At 37.6% G+C, this 18,178-nt stretch overlaps 2 protein-coding genes and 1 pseudogene across 7 annotated transcripts in view; 1 reads left to right on the plus strand and 2 right to left on the minus strand.

The window, feature by feature from the left end:
- ARSK (arylsulfatase family member K) overlaps positions 1-8,720 on the minus strand; it is a 42,558-nt gene extending 33,838 nt beyond the window's left edge. Inside the window, exons 1-2 of one of the 2 annotated variants that reach the window (XM_060635353.3) lie at positions 8,491-8,720; positions 2,569-2,698 (exon numbers count right to left, since the gene is read on the minus strand). In XM_060635353.3, the coding sequence (XP_060491336.1) occupies positions 2,569-2,698; positions 8,491-8,628 (268 nt within the window). In that variant the 5' untranslated portion in view covers positions 8,629-8,720. The other variant, XM_060635352.2, reaches the window with a different exon arrangement.
- SKIC3 (SKI3 subunit of superkiller complex) overlaps positions 1-18,178 on the plus strand; it is a 161,550-nt gene that overhangs the window by 65,954 nt on the left and 77,418 nt on the right. Inside the window, exons 1-3 of one of the 5 annotated variants that reach the window (XM_060635342.3) lie at positions 8,855-8,938; positions 15,180-15,246; positions 17,409-17,552. The gene's annotated coding sequence lies outside the window, so the exon portion shown is untranslated. Of the gene's footprint in view, positions 1-8,854; positions 8,939-8,976; positions 9,170-15,179; positions 15,247-17,408; positions 17,553-18,178 lie in introns of those variants that run through there. The other 4 variants (XM_081796448.1, XM_081796447.1, XM_081796449.1 and 1 more) reach the window with 4 other exon arrangements.
- Positions 13,453-13,843, minus strand: LOC145715497 (small ribosomal subunit protein uS8 pseudogene; annotated as a pseudogene).

The raw sequence follows: 18,178 nt of genomic DNA on the forward strand, positions 1-18,178 counted from the left end.
TTTTGCATTTCACACTAAAAGCAAAGGCAAAACAAGTAATATCAACAAGTGGAACTACATTAAACTTGAAAGCTTCTGCACAGCAAAGGAAACCATCAACAAAATGAAAAGGCAATCTGTGGAATGGGAGAAAATATTTGCAAATCATACATCTGATAATTAATATCCAAAATATAAAAAGAACTCATATAACTGAATAGCAAAAAAAAAAAAAAAAAGAGAGAGATTAAAAAATGGGCAGAGGAAATGAATAGTTTTACAAAGACATAGAAATGGTCAACCAGCTACATGAAAATATGCTCAGTATCAGTAATCATCAGGGAAATGCAAATCAAGACCACAATGAGGTATTACCTCACCCCTGTTAGAATGACTGCCAAAAATAACAAGAGATAACAAGTCATGGTGAAGATGTGGAGACAAGAGAACCCAGTGCAATGTTGTTGGAAATGAAAATTGATGAGGCCACTGTGGAAAACAGTATGGAGGTTCCTCAAGAACATTAGAACTAGAAGTACCATGCAGTCCCGCAGTCCCCACTTCTAGGTATATACCCAAAGGAGAAAATCATTATCTCAAAAAGATATCTGTACCCCTATGTTCATTGGAGCACTACTCATAATAGTCAAGACATGGAAGCAACCTAAGTGTCCATTGATAGATGAATGCATAAATGCCATGTATCTATATCTACCTCATATATATATGTGTGTGTGTGTGTGTATACATACACACACACACACACACACACACACACACACACACACACACATATATATACAGGGATAAATATTAGTCATGAAAAAAGGAAACCCTGTCTTTTTCAACAACATGGATGGAACTTTAGTTCATTGTGTTAAGTGAAAGAAGTCATACAGAGAAAAACAAGTAGTGTATGATCTTACATACATGTGGAATCTACAAAGATGGAACAAATAGAAACATAAAAGACTATGATGGTCAAAAGTAGGGGTGGGGATGGGAAAATGCATGAAAGTGGTAAACATGTACAAATTCACAGTAATAAGTAAGTTCTGGGGATATAATGTATAGCATGGCAACTACAGCTAACAATACCGGATATTTAAAAGTTGCTAAGAGAATTGGTGTTAAAAGATCTCATCAAAAGAAAACTTTTTAATTATAGGAGGTGACGAATATTAATGACATTTATTATGATAATCATTTCACAATATATACATATATGAAGTTGTTATATTGTATACACCTTAATTAATACAATGTTATATGTCAATTATCTCAAAACTGGGGGGAAAATCCTTTTCTCTTTCCATTTTTGTGTACACACGGTAGGGTTAAATAAGCTTTCTGTTCTCATCCTACACAATGCTTTCTTTTTGAGAAGTGGGATGAGGGTTACCTGGGTTTGAATCTGAATAATGCCAATGACTGAGTGACCTTTGACAAGTTACTTAACCTTTTAGTACTTTTGTTTTCATATGCAAAAGGGAGGTAGTAACAATATCTACTTCATGGAAATGTTATTATTGTATAAATTAAGACATGTAAGGCACTTAGAATATTGGCAGGCACAGGGTAATAATGCAACAAACATTAGTTTGTATTACTATTGTTCCTTCTCTGTGTTCAAACTATTCAAAATATAGTTCTTTTAGGAAAAGCATCAGCGAACATTTCTGAAACCTTTAGAGTTCATTAATTGCCATTTTATTCATTATTTTATTCATTATTTGATGCTGGGAACAACCCTGTGAGGTACACAGTATATACAACCTTTTGTAGATAAGGAAACTAAGTGACTTGCTTGGCCCACTGAAGATTAGAATCTAGGACAACACCTCACCCTAGTCCATTGCTCATTCCACTTGCTCAATAGAGAAAAAAAAAAAAAAAAACATACAAAACTGTTTTAATATACCTGGGCCTTCACTGAAATATCATTTAGAGTACTGGGTTTCCTTTAACCTGGGTTTCTTTTAATCACTGGTGATTACATAGGTGATTGTGCTGGCAGTGAACGTGAAGGGACTTGGGACTCAAATCACAGAGAAGATCATGTCAGGAATGTCCTGACAGATGCAAACAGTTGCATGTGTTTTGTGTACCCCAAAGCAAACAACTGTAATCAGTTGTTTTCAGTCTGTAATCTGAAATAATATGGAAAAATTCAGAGAAACCTGATGTATGAAAATTCTAACTACTTTGTGTATGCTCTGAAGTCCCTCCCAACCCCCTCTATTCTTACTGAAAAATTTCTTAAAGATACAACTTTTCTAGGAAATAGGAGTATTTCCTCCTTGCTTGGATAGTCCAGAGATTCTTAGTCACCAATCATAAGGAAATGAAACAGTAACACATGAACTCAACACCACTTTGGATAATAAAAATTACTACGCCTGAAAAATAAATTAGAAATTCCAATAACCTCAATACATACCTTAAAATACACATCAGTTAAATTAAAAAAAATTTTTTTAATTAGATGAAAAATATAACTTACTATACTACTTTTGGGCATAATCTTTTAAATTGTGAGAACATTTTTATGTGTGTGGCCACTTCCATTAATCTTGAGCGTGTTCATACCTGCACGTGATGGGCAACAGATTGGAGAGTTTGTGTAAGCATTCAGAAAGGAGGTGCCATGTGCTTTCATGAAGTTGATAAAAGGAAGTTTCACTACCTGACTTTCTGGATAAAATGTCAGCCTTCCATCCTGGAATAAAGAAATTTAATTAATACTGATTGTGTTAGAAAAGAATAAAATTATTTCCTTTAATTTTAACCATAAAATTCACAAGTAAGCAAAAGACTTCAATATGATCCTAAGGATCCTCAAAAGATAAACCAAGCATAGTGTTACTAGTATCATAATATTAAGAATTTAGTGTTGTACTCAGATTCATTTGAATATAATAAAGGACTCTCTGGAAAGTTCTTTTGGGGCATGATGGATTGATGGAATCAATATTTACTTAGCATTTACTGTGTGCCAGTTACTGTGAAAGATCCGGAAATTGAATGGTGAAAAAAAACAGAGTCCCTGGCCCTTGAAGCTTATGGTTTAGTGGGAGAAGCAAAAAATATACTGGTAAACAAACCATTAATAATTATAAATTGTGGGGGCACCTGGGTGGCTCAGTCGGTTAAGCATTTGACTTTGGCTCAGGTCATGATCTCATGGTTCATGAGTTTGAACCCCACATTGGGCTCTGTACTAACAGTGTGGAGCCTGCTTGGGATTCTCTCTCTCTCTCCATCTCTCTGCCCCTCCACTCATCCTCTCTCCCTCTCTCTCTCTCAAAATAAGTAAACTTAAAAAAAAAATTACAAATTGTGGTATGTGCTTTGAAAAAAAACCCCTAAGATACAGAATAATGAGGGATATATATTTTAAATGGAGTGAACAGGGAAAGTTTCTCTGGGAAGTGCAAGACCTAAAGAATGAGAAAAGTCCAGCAATTCTTTAGGCTGGACATAAGTGAAGATGTCTTGGCCACTGTGGATAAATAGGCATGAAGATTAGAAGAGGTGTTATGCTTTTTGGAATTGAAGAAATCTTCTTGGTAAAGAGCAAAGACAGAAAAAAGAATATTTTAGGCCTGGAGTTGTATTTATTATATATTTTCACTATGATTATAAGTAAAAATACACTTTTAAAAATGAGTTCATCCAAATATGGGATATACATAAACTCTTGATATGTCTGAGATTTCCAAATGGGTATATAAAGTAGGCTGTTGGTCACAGAGAGGAATCTGGAGCTTGGAAAGTCTACTCTGGTGAAATAAACTTGGGAATCTTAAGCATATTCATGGTATTGAAAACGATGTTACTGAATGAAAGCTTTTAGGAAAAAAGTGAAAAGGAGGAAAGCAAGGAACCCTGGGGATTCCCAAATAAGAGGAGGTGGGAAACAAAGAATGGCCAAAAAGGGAGGGAGATGATACAAGACCATGAAAACCAAGAGAAAACAGTGTGTCAAGAAAGAGGTAATGTCAGCTGTGTTGAGAGGCTACCTAAAATAAGGCCAGAAAGTGCACAGTGGTATTGGTTGTATGGAGACAGGTGGTGATCTGAAGGGCACCTTAAGTGGTGGGAATGGCCAGCTAAACTAGAATGGGGAAGAGAATGGAAGGTGAGACAGCAGGTAAATAAAGCTCTTCTAAGAAATGATTTTGCAAAGGTGAACAGAAAAATAGGATGGATGTCAGGAAATGGGCTATTGGCTATAGGAGAATGGGGGATTAAAGTTCATTTTTTTTTAAGATGTAAAAAATTAGAGCATACTTGTATCTTGAAATAAAGAACCACTTCCAGCAGGAGTATCACTGAATTCTAAGCAAATAACTGCTGATTTCCTGAACGATGAAAATGAGGAGGCCCAAGATAAAAGTGTATATTCTTCCCTCATAAGACTTTCTTTAAATCCACAAATTTAAATTCTTAGAAACTTATCTTCAGAAATCCGAAATGCCTACATGTTTTATTCTTATAATCTTTTGGACATAGGGGATAACAACCATTTGCGATCACTTCTTGGAATCTAGACAAATCCAGGCTAATCTGGTGGGAGGACTGGAGCAGGAGATCACATGGCAGATGCACTGTGATGCTATATAATTCAAAGATTGAGGACTCCCAAGTTCTGTAGGCACCATTTAAACTGGTGTAACTACCACTGCAGATGACTACTGCAGTTTACCAGTAATTCATGCATCATATTAAAATCCGTGTTAGTGATTTCTTTATGCATTTCTGTGACTGGCACAAGGACTTCATCTGTATTGAAAGTGTAGAGTGGTGGGGATGGGCAAGAGGGGGAAAGGATAACTGACCCATTTGGGGAAGTTTCTAATATGGAATGTGTTTAAGGTGATTAGAGCTATGGTGTCTTTGCAGATGCCCTTTACAGGTCAAGAATATTCTATTTCTAGTTGGTTGAGTGCTTTCATCATGAAGGGTTGTTGAATTTTGTCAAGTGTTCTTTCTGTATTTACTGACATGATCAGCGGCTTTTGCCCTTTATTCAATTAACATGGTGTATTATAAAACAACTGATTTTCAGATATTAAACCAACCTTACATTCTGGGGATAAATCCCATTTGGTTATGGTATATAATGCTTTATATATATTGCTAAATTTGACTAGCTAGTGTTTTTTAAACAAATTGTAGTATTTTATTTTTATTTATTTTTTTAGACAGCAAGAAAGAGCGAACAGTAGAGGGAGAGAAAGAATCCTAAGCAGGGTCCACGCCCAGTGTGGAGCCCTGTGTGGGGCTCAATCTCACAACTGTGAGACCATGACCTGAGCTGAAATAAAGAGTCGGACACTTAATTGACTGAGCCACCCAGGCACCCCTGACTTGCTAGTATTTTTGTTGTGGAGCTTCTATATTAAGAAGATATATTAGTCTGTAGTTTTCTTGTGATGTTATTTGTCTGGCTTTGAAATCAGCTACACACTGATCTCATAGAAATAATTTGGAAGCATTCTTCTATTTTTTGGAAGAGTTTATAAAGAATTAGTATTAATTCTTCTTTTTTTTATTTTTAAAAATATTTTTAACATTTTTATTTATTTTTGAGAGACAGAGCATGAGTGGGGAAGGGGCAGAGAGAGACAGGGAGACACAGAATCCGAAGCAGGCTCCAGGCTCTGAGCTGTCAGCACAGAGCCCAACGTGGGGCTTGAACTCACAAACTGACCTGAGCCAAAGTCAGACACCCAACCGACTGAGCCACCCAGGTGCCCCAGTATTAATTCTTCTTAAAATGTTTGGTTGAATTAACCAGTGAAGCCATTTGGGTCTGAGCTTTTCTTTGTGGGTGTCTTAAAATCACCAACTCAATCTCTTTACTTGTTATAGGTCTGTCAGATTGTTTTTATTTTTGAGTTAGTTTCAGTAGTTTGTGCCTTTCTGGAAATTTGTTCATTTTATCTAAATTACCTAATTTGTTGACGTACAGTTGTTCACAGTATTCCCTGAGAATTCTTTATTTCTGCAAGGTAATATTCCCTCTTTTTCTTCTGATTTTAGTAAGTCAGGTCTTGTCTCTTTTTTTCTAGGTCAGTTTAGCCAAAGGTTTGTCAATTTTGTTGATGTTTTCAGTAAATCAACTTTTAGTTTCATTGTTTTTCTCTATTGTTATAATACTCTTTTTTTTTAAATTAATTTTTTTGTTTTAACGTTTATTTATTTTTGAGACAAGGAGAGACAGAGCATGAACAGGGGAGGGGCAGAGAGAGAAGGAGACACAGAATCTGAAATGGGCTCCAGGCTCTGAGCCATCAGCACACAGCCCGACGCGGGGCTCGAACTCACGGACCGTGAGATCATGACCTGAGCCGAAGTCGGACGCTTAACTGACCAAGCCACCCAGGCGCCCCGTTATAATACTCTTTAACTCATTAATTTCTGCTATTATTTCCTTCCTTCTGCTTGCTTTGCAGAAACTTGTCTGGCCTTTTGGATTGTCTCTCCTGGGATTAAACCTTTCCCCTACTAGTGATCTAGAGTAAGGGTGATTGGAGCCCTAGATACTATGTATATGCTTATATATTATACATTTTTACCCAAATATGTATAAAATATGTGTAAGTATATATAAAATATACATATATTTAATAAAGTAAACAATTACATTAATGTAGCTAGAAACCAAAATAGTATAAAACAGATATAAGTGCAAAAATCAAATTAAATACATATACTTTCGGGGCGCCTGGGTGGCTCAGTCGGTTGAGCGTCCGACTTCGGCTCAGGTCATGATCTCGCGGTTTGTGAGTTCGAGCCCCACATCGGGCTCTGTGCTGACAGCTCAGAGCCTGAAGCCTGCTTCGGATTTTGTGTCTCCTCCTCTCTCTGCCCCTCCCCTGCTCATGGTCTGTCTCTCTGTCTCTCAATAATAAATAAACGTTAAAAAATTTTTAATAAAAAATAAAAATAAATAAATACATATACTTTCTAGATCTGTCCATTGGAAAGGTCTAAAAGCAATGAAAAATGGGAATACCTGGATTCTAGTCTCTACACACAAGATACTACAGGAAATACACAAGAAGGATGTGGAAGTCTATCAAAGGAAGCTGCTAAAGATTATTATGAATGGGTCAAAAGGACTCAGGAACAACCTGAAGTGTCTTTCACAAACCAAATATAGGACAGTTTGAACATTAGTAAGTATAATGAATGCAAAGGATTTAAACACAAATATATAAAAACCTATGTATTCATACTATAGTGGAAAAAATATTTCAGTCATCTTTGGAAGTTTCTAGAATTCTGTGATACACCACGCGAATTCCCTTTAGGAAAGAAAGATTGCCGCTGCTAAAGACAGTTGCCTGGACCAAAATCATGTCCCTTTCCGGGAGCAGCGCACAACTAATGGCCATCCAACATGAGGGTATAAGGGCCTGGATCCCCTCACCCCAAATGGAAACAGTTCTGAAACATTTTACTAGTTTGAGAATTACCCATAAAGTCATCTGAGGCTTCTATTGAGACAGTAACAGAACTGAAACTTCTCTACACAATCCTTCTTTCTTCCTTTCCCTTTGATCTCAGGAGCACTCTCTAAGAAACCTCTTTCATGTTAATCTCCAATATTGCCTGTTCCCTAAATTTAGATAATCATAAAGATTACTTTTAATAATTTTCTCAGCAAGTCCTACGGGCATATCCAGATTATGTGACTTTAATCTTCACAGGTTAATCAATGAGAAAACCAATAGAATACAGTGATTAAAAGCACTCTTTGGTGCAGACATGCTTAATACCAACAATCTATGTGACCACAGTAACACCCAGTGATAATAAACTAGATTTATCACTTTTAACCTAATATTTGTCCAAGCAGTAGTTTTTAAATCATGGATTATACTAAAAGTTTCAGGGAATGTTGACAGTAGTATTCTTTCTGATGATGGCTTGGGGAAGTACCAAAAACTGTTGAAGTCTGGGAGTAAACAACAGCAATAACACACGCACACAATATCTTTGTTAAAATGGGGAGTGGATCAAATGACAACTATTGCACTTAAATCAGCACTAACAGGATTATCAGATAACCTGGGTGATAAAAGTATTGACATTCCTGCAAACTTGAGATGAAGTGGGAAACGACCGCTAGGAAGCTAACACCTTTTTATGGAGATGCAGAACGTTACTTTCCCCCACTATCGAAACAAACGAGAGTATGGACAGAAAGTATATTAGTAGTCGTAAAATAATTATGTGGGTCGAGGCCAGCATTAATTTTTTTTTTTTTTGCAAAGATTCTATCAGAGTACATTTTATTTACTAGAGTATTGTTTTAAATGTATGTGGTGTACGTGCATACGTGGGACCTCAAAATAAAATGGAATTCTTACTCTGCCTCGGGGAAAATACGTTTGGAAGTCTCAGATTCTGCTCCTCAAAGCTTGCATCACAGGAAAAGCTGTAGGACGGTCGCCAGTCTGGAGCGGGACGCCCCCTCCCTTGCCTCTCCGTACTTACGAAGGAGTCGCTCGCGACTAGCACCACGTTGGGTGCAACGGGCCAAACCCCAGCAGCTCCTCGCCTCTGCCCACCTGCCCCGGGGTCTGGGGCTGCCAGCGCTGTGGCTGCGACCACCGACATCCACAGCACCAGCATTGCAGAGAGCGGCTCAGCGGCGCTGGGCCGCCGCCTCCCTCTAGGCACGCCTCTGGAGAGAGGTGGGCGGGGATCACACAGTTCACACTTTGGTTTCCTTCTAGCGTTTTACTGGCAGAACTACAATTCCCAGCGGGCTGCGCATGGACACATGCGCACAGGAGGCATTCCTTAACTCACATTAAGACCTTTTAAGCAAATACCGAGCGTGCTAAAACTCAGCCACTTTCAGTCACGTGAACGATGCCTGCGGAATGCGCATGCGCTCGGACTGCTGCCTTGGCGTTTGGAGGCGAAGCATCTGTCCCAGGTGGGTTTGGGTCGCTCGCTGTAGCTTTTGCAGAAGTTGGAGGCAGTACGCGGTTGAAATGATAACTGGCGAGAGATAGTGTCAGGGGCCGGGGCTGCTCATTTTGTGTCGCGCAGGCATGACTGAGTATCAGCCGAGACCGTGAACTAGGCGATGATGAGGTGGCAGCGCGTCTGTCACTTAAGTTAGATGGGGCGGTTCTTTGTGGGGCTTCTGACTCTACAGCCTCAGGTACGATGTGGATTCGTGGGGCTCTCGAATGTATTCCCTTGAGGAAGTTGCTAGCCTGCCACATCTTATTGTCAGTGCAGTAGGATTGATCGTGCTCCGTGGAGTGGGGAGCGGGGCGCGGGGCCTAGTAATCATGTTCTAGACGGGGAAAAGCTTAGGTGCATCTTGCCTTCAGAGTGCAAAGGAGAGAAGGGGAACAGGTTCTCGCAGGAAGAAATGTTGAGCTGTGTGACTAGTTGGATTAATCGGCACAGGTTCAGAATACCATTGTTCTGCTGCAGAAAAATCACTGGTCTCTCTTGACTGTTGAGCTACTTTGGAGAATTCTGGAAGAAGCCAATTTCTGCCCCAGAGCCAAATTTTTATTTCATTATCATAGTTTCAGTTATATAATTTGTTCGTCACGTTAGTCGTGTTAATGTTTTGATAGGAAAAGGAGAAATTGCGGTACTTAACATAGAATCAACTCAATTTAATATTCTCTGTGATCCTCACTTTCATCATTTTTCAGATAGGAGAACTGAGGCTTGGACAGGTTAAATGATTTACCCCAGATTATACAGGGAGCCAGTCTGAGCAGGATTTGAACTTCAGTAGTCTGTGCCCTAACTCACTGCAGTTCTCTGTTCCTAGTTATAAAATTTCATGACCTTCTGTTGAGCCTAAACTCTATTTGTATACACAAATTCTTTTTTTTAAATTTTTTTTAACGTTTATTTATTTTTGAGACAGAGAGAGACAGAGCATGAACATGGGAGGGGCAGAGAGAGAGGGAGACACAGAATCTGAAACAGGCTTCAGGCTCTGAGCTGTCAGCACAGAGCCCGAAGCGGGGCTTGAACTCACGGACCATGAGATCATGACCTGAGCCGAAGTCGGACGCTCAACCGACCGAGCCACCCAGGCGTCCCTGTATAGACAAATTCTTAAGAAGCATTCTAAAGCCCTGTGTGAGAATACAAACATAAACAGTAGTTCCCTTCCACAAGGAACTTACGCTATAGGGAAACAAAACTAACATCCATGAAATTGTAGTTGTATGGTACGGGAGGTAATGTACATAGGCTACCTCAGGATCAGGATATGTTTCAAAAATTTGTTTCGAGTTAATTCTGAATGTGGAATGCATCTTATCATAGAAACATTGTCAACTGACCTTTAGATTTGTAAAAGCTATATTTATCTGTGGTGTGGTACTATTTCTGTGAACAGTGTTTACTCTCTATGGCCTTGTTTTCACAGGACATATATTCTGAAGTCCTGGTTAGAATGACAGGAACACATCTCTTTTTTCCTCTCTCTCCCTTTGGCAGTGCCCATAGGAGCAGGTGCTGCAGTGAGTTGGAGCAAGATGGATATTTTAGGGCCCCAGAGATACAGTGCTGGAAAAATCTTAAGAGGTTTCTAGTCCTACTTCCCATCTGACATTCACTTTTTCTTGCAACATTCCTGCCAAGTGAATTGTCCAGTCTGTGCTTTTTTATCTGTAGTGATGGGAATGCACTTCCTTTGAGCAGCCCGTTCCACATTTGTCATGTTTAATTATTAAAAGTTCTTATTTTGAGCTGAAGTCAGTCTCCCTCTACTTTTAATCATTCGTTGGTCCATTTCTCTTCATTTTTACTTGGGTAATCTCCTTTTCAACAATACTTCTTGTTTCTTTCTTCACCAATTTTTTTTTTTTTCCCAAGGCCTTCCCCATTTCCTTCGGCTCATTATATAACTGTAACGTTTCTTCGTCATTTTGATCACTCTTTTGTGGACATAAAGCATTTTTACAAATCAGTAACTATCCGAAAAGGTACTTTTGTGGGGTGTTTGTGCATGTCTTTATGTGTGCATATGCCTATATATGTGTCGCAGTGAGGGTAAGCACTCCATTACATGTATGTTTAAATCATCAGTTAAAGATTTGTATGTTAGAGATTTCTTACTTTTGTGAGATAGTTAACTGCAGTTCTGAAAGATCTTCAATTGAAAGGTCTTGGTATAGATTATGATTCTTTATAGTTCTTTTAATATCCATTGTACCCACAGCACTATATTCTGCCTTAGGAAAAGGAGGCCAAGTGTGAAGTTAGTGAGTACATGGAATAAATTCAGGATTGTCTTCACCATTTGTGATTCTGTGAATATTTGTTGATTATCTACAATGTATTAGACACTGTAGGAAATAAAAGAGAGTAATAGAGATAGTCTTTGCTTCTAAGGAACTTCCAGTTTAATTGTGGAAAACAAGCACATTACCTTTAAATTTAATGACAGTATAAAAGGTATAAAAAATATAGTTATTTGCCAAGCATACAAAAATAAAACCCAGACTATCCCAAATTATGCTTTGGAGGATGCTCATGTGCTTCAAAATTGCTGTTTGTTAAAGTAAATGTTCCATCATAACATAAGTTTTAGAAATGCTAGGTTAAAATATCTTTGGGCCTTTCGGACTTCTCAGAACCTTTAGAGTGCTAATATACATTTAGAATAACTGTAAAAGAGTGAGATATACAATGTGTAGTATTAACAAAATTAGTAAATGGTGTATTAATACCTTTAAGCATAGGAATATTCCTTGGAATACTTTTTGGAAATGTTAGTATAGATTAAAAGTGTTAGAAGTTCAGGGGTGCCTGGTTGGCTCAGTTGGTTAAGTGTCTGACTCTTGATTTTGGCTCAGGTTGTTACCTTATGATTTGTGACATCTAACCCCAGGTCGGGCTCTGTGCTGACAGTGCTGAGTCTGCTTGTGATGCTCTCTCTCCCTCTCTCTCTGCCCCTCCCCCACTCATGCTCGTTCTCGCTCTCTCTCTCTCTCTCAAAATAAGTAAATAAACTTAAAAAAATAAAAATAAAAGTGTTAGAAGTTCAAACTAGTGAGATTCATCTGAGAAGCTTTTATGCTTGACACTTGAATTTGGCTTTGATTACATGTACCATTTGAGTAGATAGAAGCAAGTATGAACAGGCTGAATGAGAGAAGCAAAGATGTATAAGTGGAAAGTATTGGGGGATAGTGAAAAAAGTAATGTGAGCTGATACTGAAAAGAGTTACTTCCTTTCTCATTTTAGCAAATTGAGAACTACTGCCTTTTGGAAGGGGGAAAACTAAATGTTTAGAGTAGGCCTTCGGAGCTGGATAATCCACCATTTATTGAGTACATATTACTCAATAGTTGTTGGGATGTAAGGAGCTCCGAAGATATAATACTTTTGTTTGGGGATTTATTGATCTGGGAGTCAGGAGACATCACTATAGCATAGTAAAAAAATATTGGCTAAGTTTGAATTGAATAGCTCAAATAATAAATGTTTCAGTCGTTCAGAGGATGGAGTGATCTCTTTTGCAGGCTTTACTCTGGACTAGTATTCATGTGCTTCAAAGAAGATACTTGTGTTTGGTGATAGCATCTTTTGAGGAACATTGGTGAGAAAGTTACTTCTTGATACACATTAGGGTTTTTAAATGTGTAGAGAAAGTTTGTAGTAACCATGTGGGTTACGAATAGAAAAAAAAGTAGTGAAGTTGATTGATAAGGACATAAGTAGATAAGGAGAATAGAACTAATATGTAGTTGACCCTTGAACTATGTAGGAATTAGGAGTGCTGATCCCTACCAAGCAGTCAAAAATCCATGTGTAACTTTTACTCCTCAAAAACCTAATTACTAGTAGCCTACTGTTGATTAGAAGCCTTATTGATAATACAAAGTTAACACATAATTTTGTATGTTATATATATTGTATACTGTATTCTTACAATAAAGTAAGCTAGAGAAAAGGTTATTAAGAAATCATAAGAAAGAGAAAAAATCAATTTCTAAGTGGACCTCAAACCAGTGTTATTTGAGGGTCAACTGTGTAACATATTCAGGCACTGCATTTACATACATATGAAGTAAGTGATATAATCCTCACTTTACCAATAAGGAAATAGGCTTGGAGTAGTTAAGTAAGGTGTCCAAGGTCGGGTTGTACTGGAGTCCAGATGTTTCTGATTAAGTTGTGGTTTTGTGAGTGGGTATGGTATCATGAAGGGGCTGACAAAATCTAGGGTATTTTGTAAGAACAGTGTTGAAGTGACTGAGTAATAAATTACAGTCAGGTTGGTTTGGAGCTCAGAGAAGTTAGTATAATGGATAGAATCAGGTTTTTACTTTTATTTTACTTTCCCTCCTTGCCCCTCTTATTTTAACTTTTATTTTACTTTCTTAAACATTATTTAGATCACAATACTTTTGTTTTTGTTTTACATTGAGGCATTTTATTTGCATGCTTGTATTACATCCCTAGAAAAAGAATCTCAGAATTTTACCCTCCTGTGTGTTTTCCTCTTGCTTCTTCCTGGTCCCTGATGCCAACTGAGATTGTCAGTACAGTGAAATCAGATTGGCAGGATGGAAGCAGATTATTCTGCCATTTTTCTAGATCTTTGAGTTGTACATCAAATCTGGAACTGATCACTCCACACTTGTTTAACCTGCTGGTGAGGTTCACAACAGTTTTCCCAGCTCAGTGATCATCAGTGATTTCAAATTTGCCAATGTAATCATGCTTCATCATCAGAGTTAGAAACCAGATGATGACTTTGGAGCATGGCCTAGTAACAACCTGGTGTTTGCCTCTCTTTTGTCATTGTTAATGCTCTTGAGCATCTGCCAGGACATTCATGAGCACCATTGTGGTGGCATGGAAAGATGGAGGAAAGAGAAGGCCCCAGTACTTTTTTTCTTAATAGTAAGACTGTTTTCTCTGGAACTAACCACTCTATTTAAGTATACTGCCAGTAAACTCACTTTCTCTTTTTTGTTCACCCCCACCTGCTTCACTTAAATTTTATTTCCTTGTTTAAAGTAGCATGGCTTTTTTTTTTTCTTTTCAGTTCTTTGAAGCCACTTCCATTCTGTCCATGAAACATTCTGAGTTAATTTTGATAGAATTTATTCCAGAGAGCCCATCAAAAGATACTTAGAATTATATCATGTTGAATTTGTGTGAATATTTCAGATGGTTATTTAGATGGGATTTTTGACATTTTAAAAAGTGCTCTCTAGTTTCATTAGATTATAAATTTATCTAGTTACATGATGTGGGCAACGTTTTACGTATTTATAATTTTATTTTTATTTTTATTTATTAAAAAAAATTTTTTACATTTATTTATTTTTTTTAAGAAACAGAGTGAGACAAAGTGTGAGCAGGGGAGGGGCAGAGAGAGAAAGAGACACAGAATCTGAAGTAGGCTCCAGGCTGTGGCAAGAGGTCATCACAGAGCCTGATGCGGGGCTTGAACCCACAAACTGTGAGATCATGACCTGAGCCGAAGTCGGACGCCCAACCAACTGAGCCACCCAGGGGCCCCTATAATTTGATTTTTAATTTATTTTTTTAATGTTTATTTATTTTTGAGAAAGAGAGAGAGAGAGCACGAGTAGAGGAGGGGCAGATTGAGGGAGACATGGAATCCAAAGCAGGCTCCAGGCTCTGAGCTGTCAGCACAGAGCCCAACATTAGGCTCAAACCTATGAACATCGAGATCATGACCTGAGCTGAGGTCAAATGCTCAACTGAGTCACCCAGGCATCCCTACATATTTATAATTCTTTACATGGCATAAAACAGGGTCACTTTAGTGTAGTTGGGCTCCACATAGGGAGTAAATAAGTGGTATTAATTGTCCTTGATTCAAAATAAAGTAGCATAGAGATAGTTGATACTCTTGTTTTGGCTCAATTTTTTATACTGTGGTTAATGTATTTTGAGTTTCTGGAATGTTTTTTGAGCATTTTTCTGATTGCTTATGGATGTTCCTTTTATCACCAGAGTCTGTGGGAACACGGACCAATTCAGAAAATTGGGGAAAGAAGAAAAGATGAAAAATTATACCTAATTATTTCTTGTGTTTTAAATTATGAATTATGAAAATTAAACCTGAATTTGGTATGTTAAAAAATTCAGAGTTTTGGGTTATCATCCTTTTTATTTGCTTAACTATTTGATGTTTTACTTTATTTAGGTGGATAATGGTCAAGGAACAATCTGAAATTCAAGTCAAAAAGAAGGTAGAAGATAATAGGTAAAAGGTAAGTGTCCAGAATGCTAAATATGTAACAGGTAATTGGAGTCTGTTTTTACTTAATGATTGTTTTTACCAATTCCTTTCAGAGGAAGTGTGGGATGATATACCTCTAGGCTGTTACTCCAGACTATAGGTCATCACAAAATACCTTTGGACTTTTGTTACTAGATTTAAAAGTATCATGTTTTGCTTTTGTGTAATTTGTTTCCATTGTCATTATTATTATTATTTATTGTTTTGTTGTTGTTACTTTTGCTGTATGGAGTCTTTGTATGTGCACAACAGAATGTAGTTGAAGGTTCCATAGCTTTAGCTGGGGTGTGTAGCAATTCATCCACCTACATTTGTTAGTTTTGAGGTTTAACATTTTGGCATGTTTGATACTTTCTAACTTTTTTAAGTGCAGCTGTTGCTACTTTCTATGCTTGATATGTTGAATAAAAACCCTTTTGGTTTGGTACTATAAACCCTTTAACTGAGTGAAAGTGTGCAAAAACGAATGCTTTTTTTTTTTTTTTTTTTAAAGAATGACATGAGATTGAGAAGAAAAAAATAGGAGAGATTGTCAGGGGAAAGTGGGTGCGGCTGTGGATGACCATTAAACACACTTTGTGGAAGAATATTAAAGACACTTAAGAGAGCTAGATTTTACTTTGACATCTTGGATTTGCTTGAAACAGAGGGAAATGTCCCAAATACAGGTGTATGTGGTTACATGGAATCATTTTTTAAGTAGATTTTTACCTTTGTTTGTTGATACCTTGTAGAAGGTTAGTACTTAGGAAAACTTTTTTTAGAAAATGAATGGATGAGCCTCTCTCTTCTCCACCCCAGCTCCCAAAATAGGAAGAAGGTTTTAGGCCTAGAAAGGGACAGATTATTTTGTCTTTTCAAAAATAGGTTAATCTCCTGAAACTGATCTATGTCTATATATCTACCTTGTCCATGTCTGTATATCTCTACCTGTATAAATGTTTTGTGAAGAGAGAGGGCCTCAGTGCTAGCATATTATGCTAAATTCCAAATCACGTGAAGGATTAGGAAGAGAAGAATAGCGATTCCACTGCAGCAAGAGTAATTGTAATTACATGTAGGGACATATAGGGATATGGAAGGGTATTAAACATTAATTGGTTACCAAGGGAACAATGGAGTTTATCTATTGTGGTCTTTAAAAATAACTCATGTAGAGGCATTTAACAGCTCTGTGTTGGCTGCTGTATTTAAATCTAAACTTGTCTGTCTGTCTGACGTTTAAGGTCTTCTGTAGTCTCATGCTCTACATTATCCACCAAGCCTCGTTTTCTTCTTGTCCTCAGCAAGTCCCTTTTGTTCCACACTGCTCAGTTTTCTCATTGTTTCCTACACATGTTCATTCCTATTTCTCTGCCTTGGCTAATGCAGTTGCTTCTGACTGGAGCAATCTCTTTCCTCCCAACATTCTTAAATTCTGTGTTTTCCTAGTACCCCTTAATTACTTCACATCACACCTTTCCTTCTTTGAACTCCTATTGCAGTTGTACTCATTATCCATAGTTAGTGTTTGATTCTCTAATGACTCATATGTCTTAGGTCTTTCTTTTGATTTAGATTATATTCTTTAGAACAAGAGCCCTTTTTTCTGTGTGTGTGTGTGTGTGTGTGTGTGTGTGTCATTTGCAGTGCATAGTTTGGGAGTTGCATGTAGGATAAGTGATGGCTGGTTTTACCTTGTTTTTATTGTCTTTTTAAATGTATTATTGTGAGAGACAGAGACAGAGAGACAGAGAAAGCAAGCGGGAGAGGGGCAGAGAGAGCAGGAGACACAGAATCCGAAGCAGGCTCCAGGCTCTGAGCTATCAGCACAGAGCCCAACAAGGGGCTCAACCCACAAACTGTGAGATAATGACCTGAGCCCAAGTTGGCCACTTAACCAACTGAGCCACCCAGGCACCCCAGTTTTACCTTGTTTGAACGTGCTTCCACTCAAGTGTTGGATGATAGAAAAGATGGTGATCCTTTTCCTTGTAAAGTTGAATTCTTCCGTTTGCTTTTGTTTAGACTTAAAACTGTTTTTGTTCCTTTTTAATTTTTTTTTTTCCCTCCTTGGATGTCTTTTGTAATCCCTTGCTGTTGGTCCAGATTAGTTGTTATCATCATTGATTTATCTTCTGTTTTAATCTGCAGAGTTACCTAGCCAAGATAACTTTGGTGTGAGAAAATTTGAAATCAGCATTGAAATTTATTGCCTGTTCCGGTCAAAGTCTGTAGGCTATAGAAAAAAGAAATACTGAAGTTTGCATCTATAAATGTATACCAAGATAAACTCAGGTAAGAGAGCAGTTTCTAAAATAAGAGCATATGAAATATGCTGCTTTAATGTGTAATTAACATAATTAGGCAAAAAGTCATTTTTCTGTGTATTTAAGGAACCTGATTCTAGTTGGAGATAAATTGATTTATGATATGTTAATTTTTGTATTACTTTCCACCTAACATTTTTTAAGTCAAAAGGATTGGGTTTTGTTGTTGTTGTTGTTGTTGTTGTTGTTGTTGTTGTTGTTCTTTTGCTTTTTATTCCTTACTTTCTTAAACTCCTTTGATCTGCACTTCTGCTTTAGCCTCTTTGGGTATACAGGGTGTCACTGTACCATGTCAGTGAGCCATCTTCTTGGTTCATCTTGCTACTGTGAACATCTGCAGTCTATAATGACTTCATATTTACCCAGGTTTGTTTCCTGATGAGATTGGAGTTCAGTGGAGTTATCAAAAAATACAAGTGTTTCTTTTTTTCAACATTTAGTTGTGATTGAATTTGACTTGTTTACCCGATATCAGAGTAAGTTGTGAAATCTTAAGGTACGTTAGTTCATTTAAAATTAAATTAACTAGGGGCGCCAGGGTGGCTCAGTTAAGCGTCCGGCTTCAGCTCAGGTCATGATCTCACAGTTTGTGAG

This window comes from Panthera onca, chromosome A1, assembly GCF_046562875.1.
Source record: "Panthera onca isolate mPanOnc1 chromosome A1, mPanOnc1 haplotype 2, whole genome shotgun sequence".
Lineage (NCBI taxonomy): Eukaryota > Metazoa > Chordata > Mammalia > Carnivora > Felidae > Panthera > Panthera onca.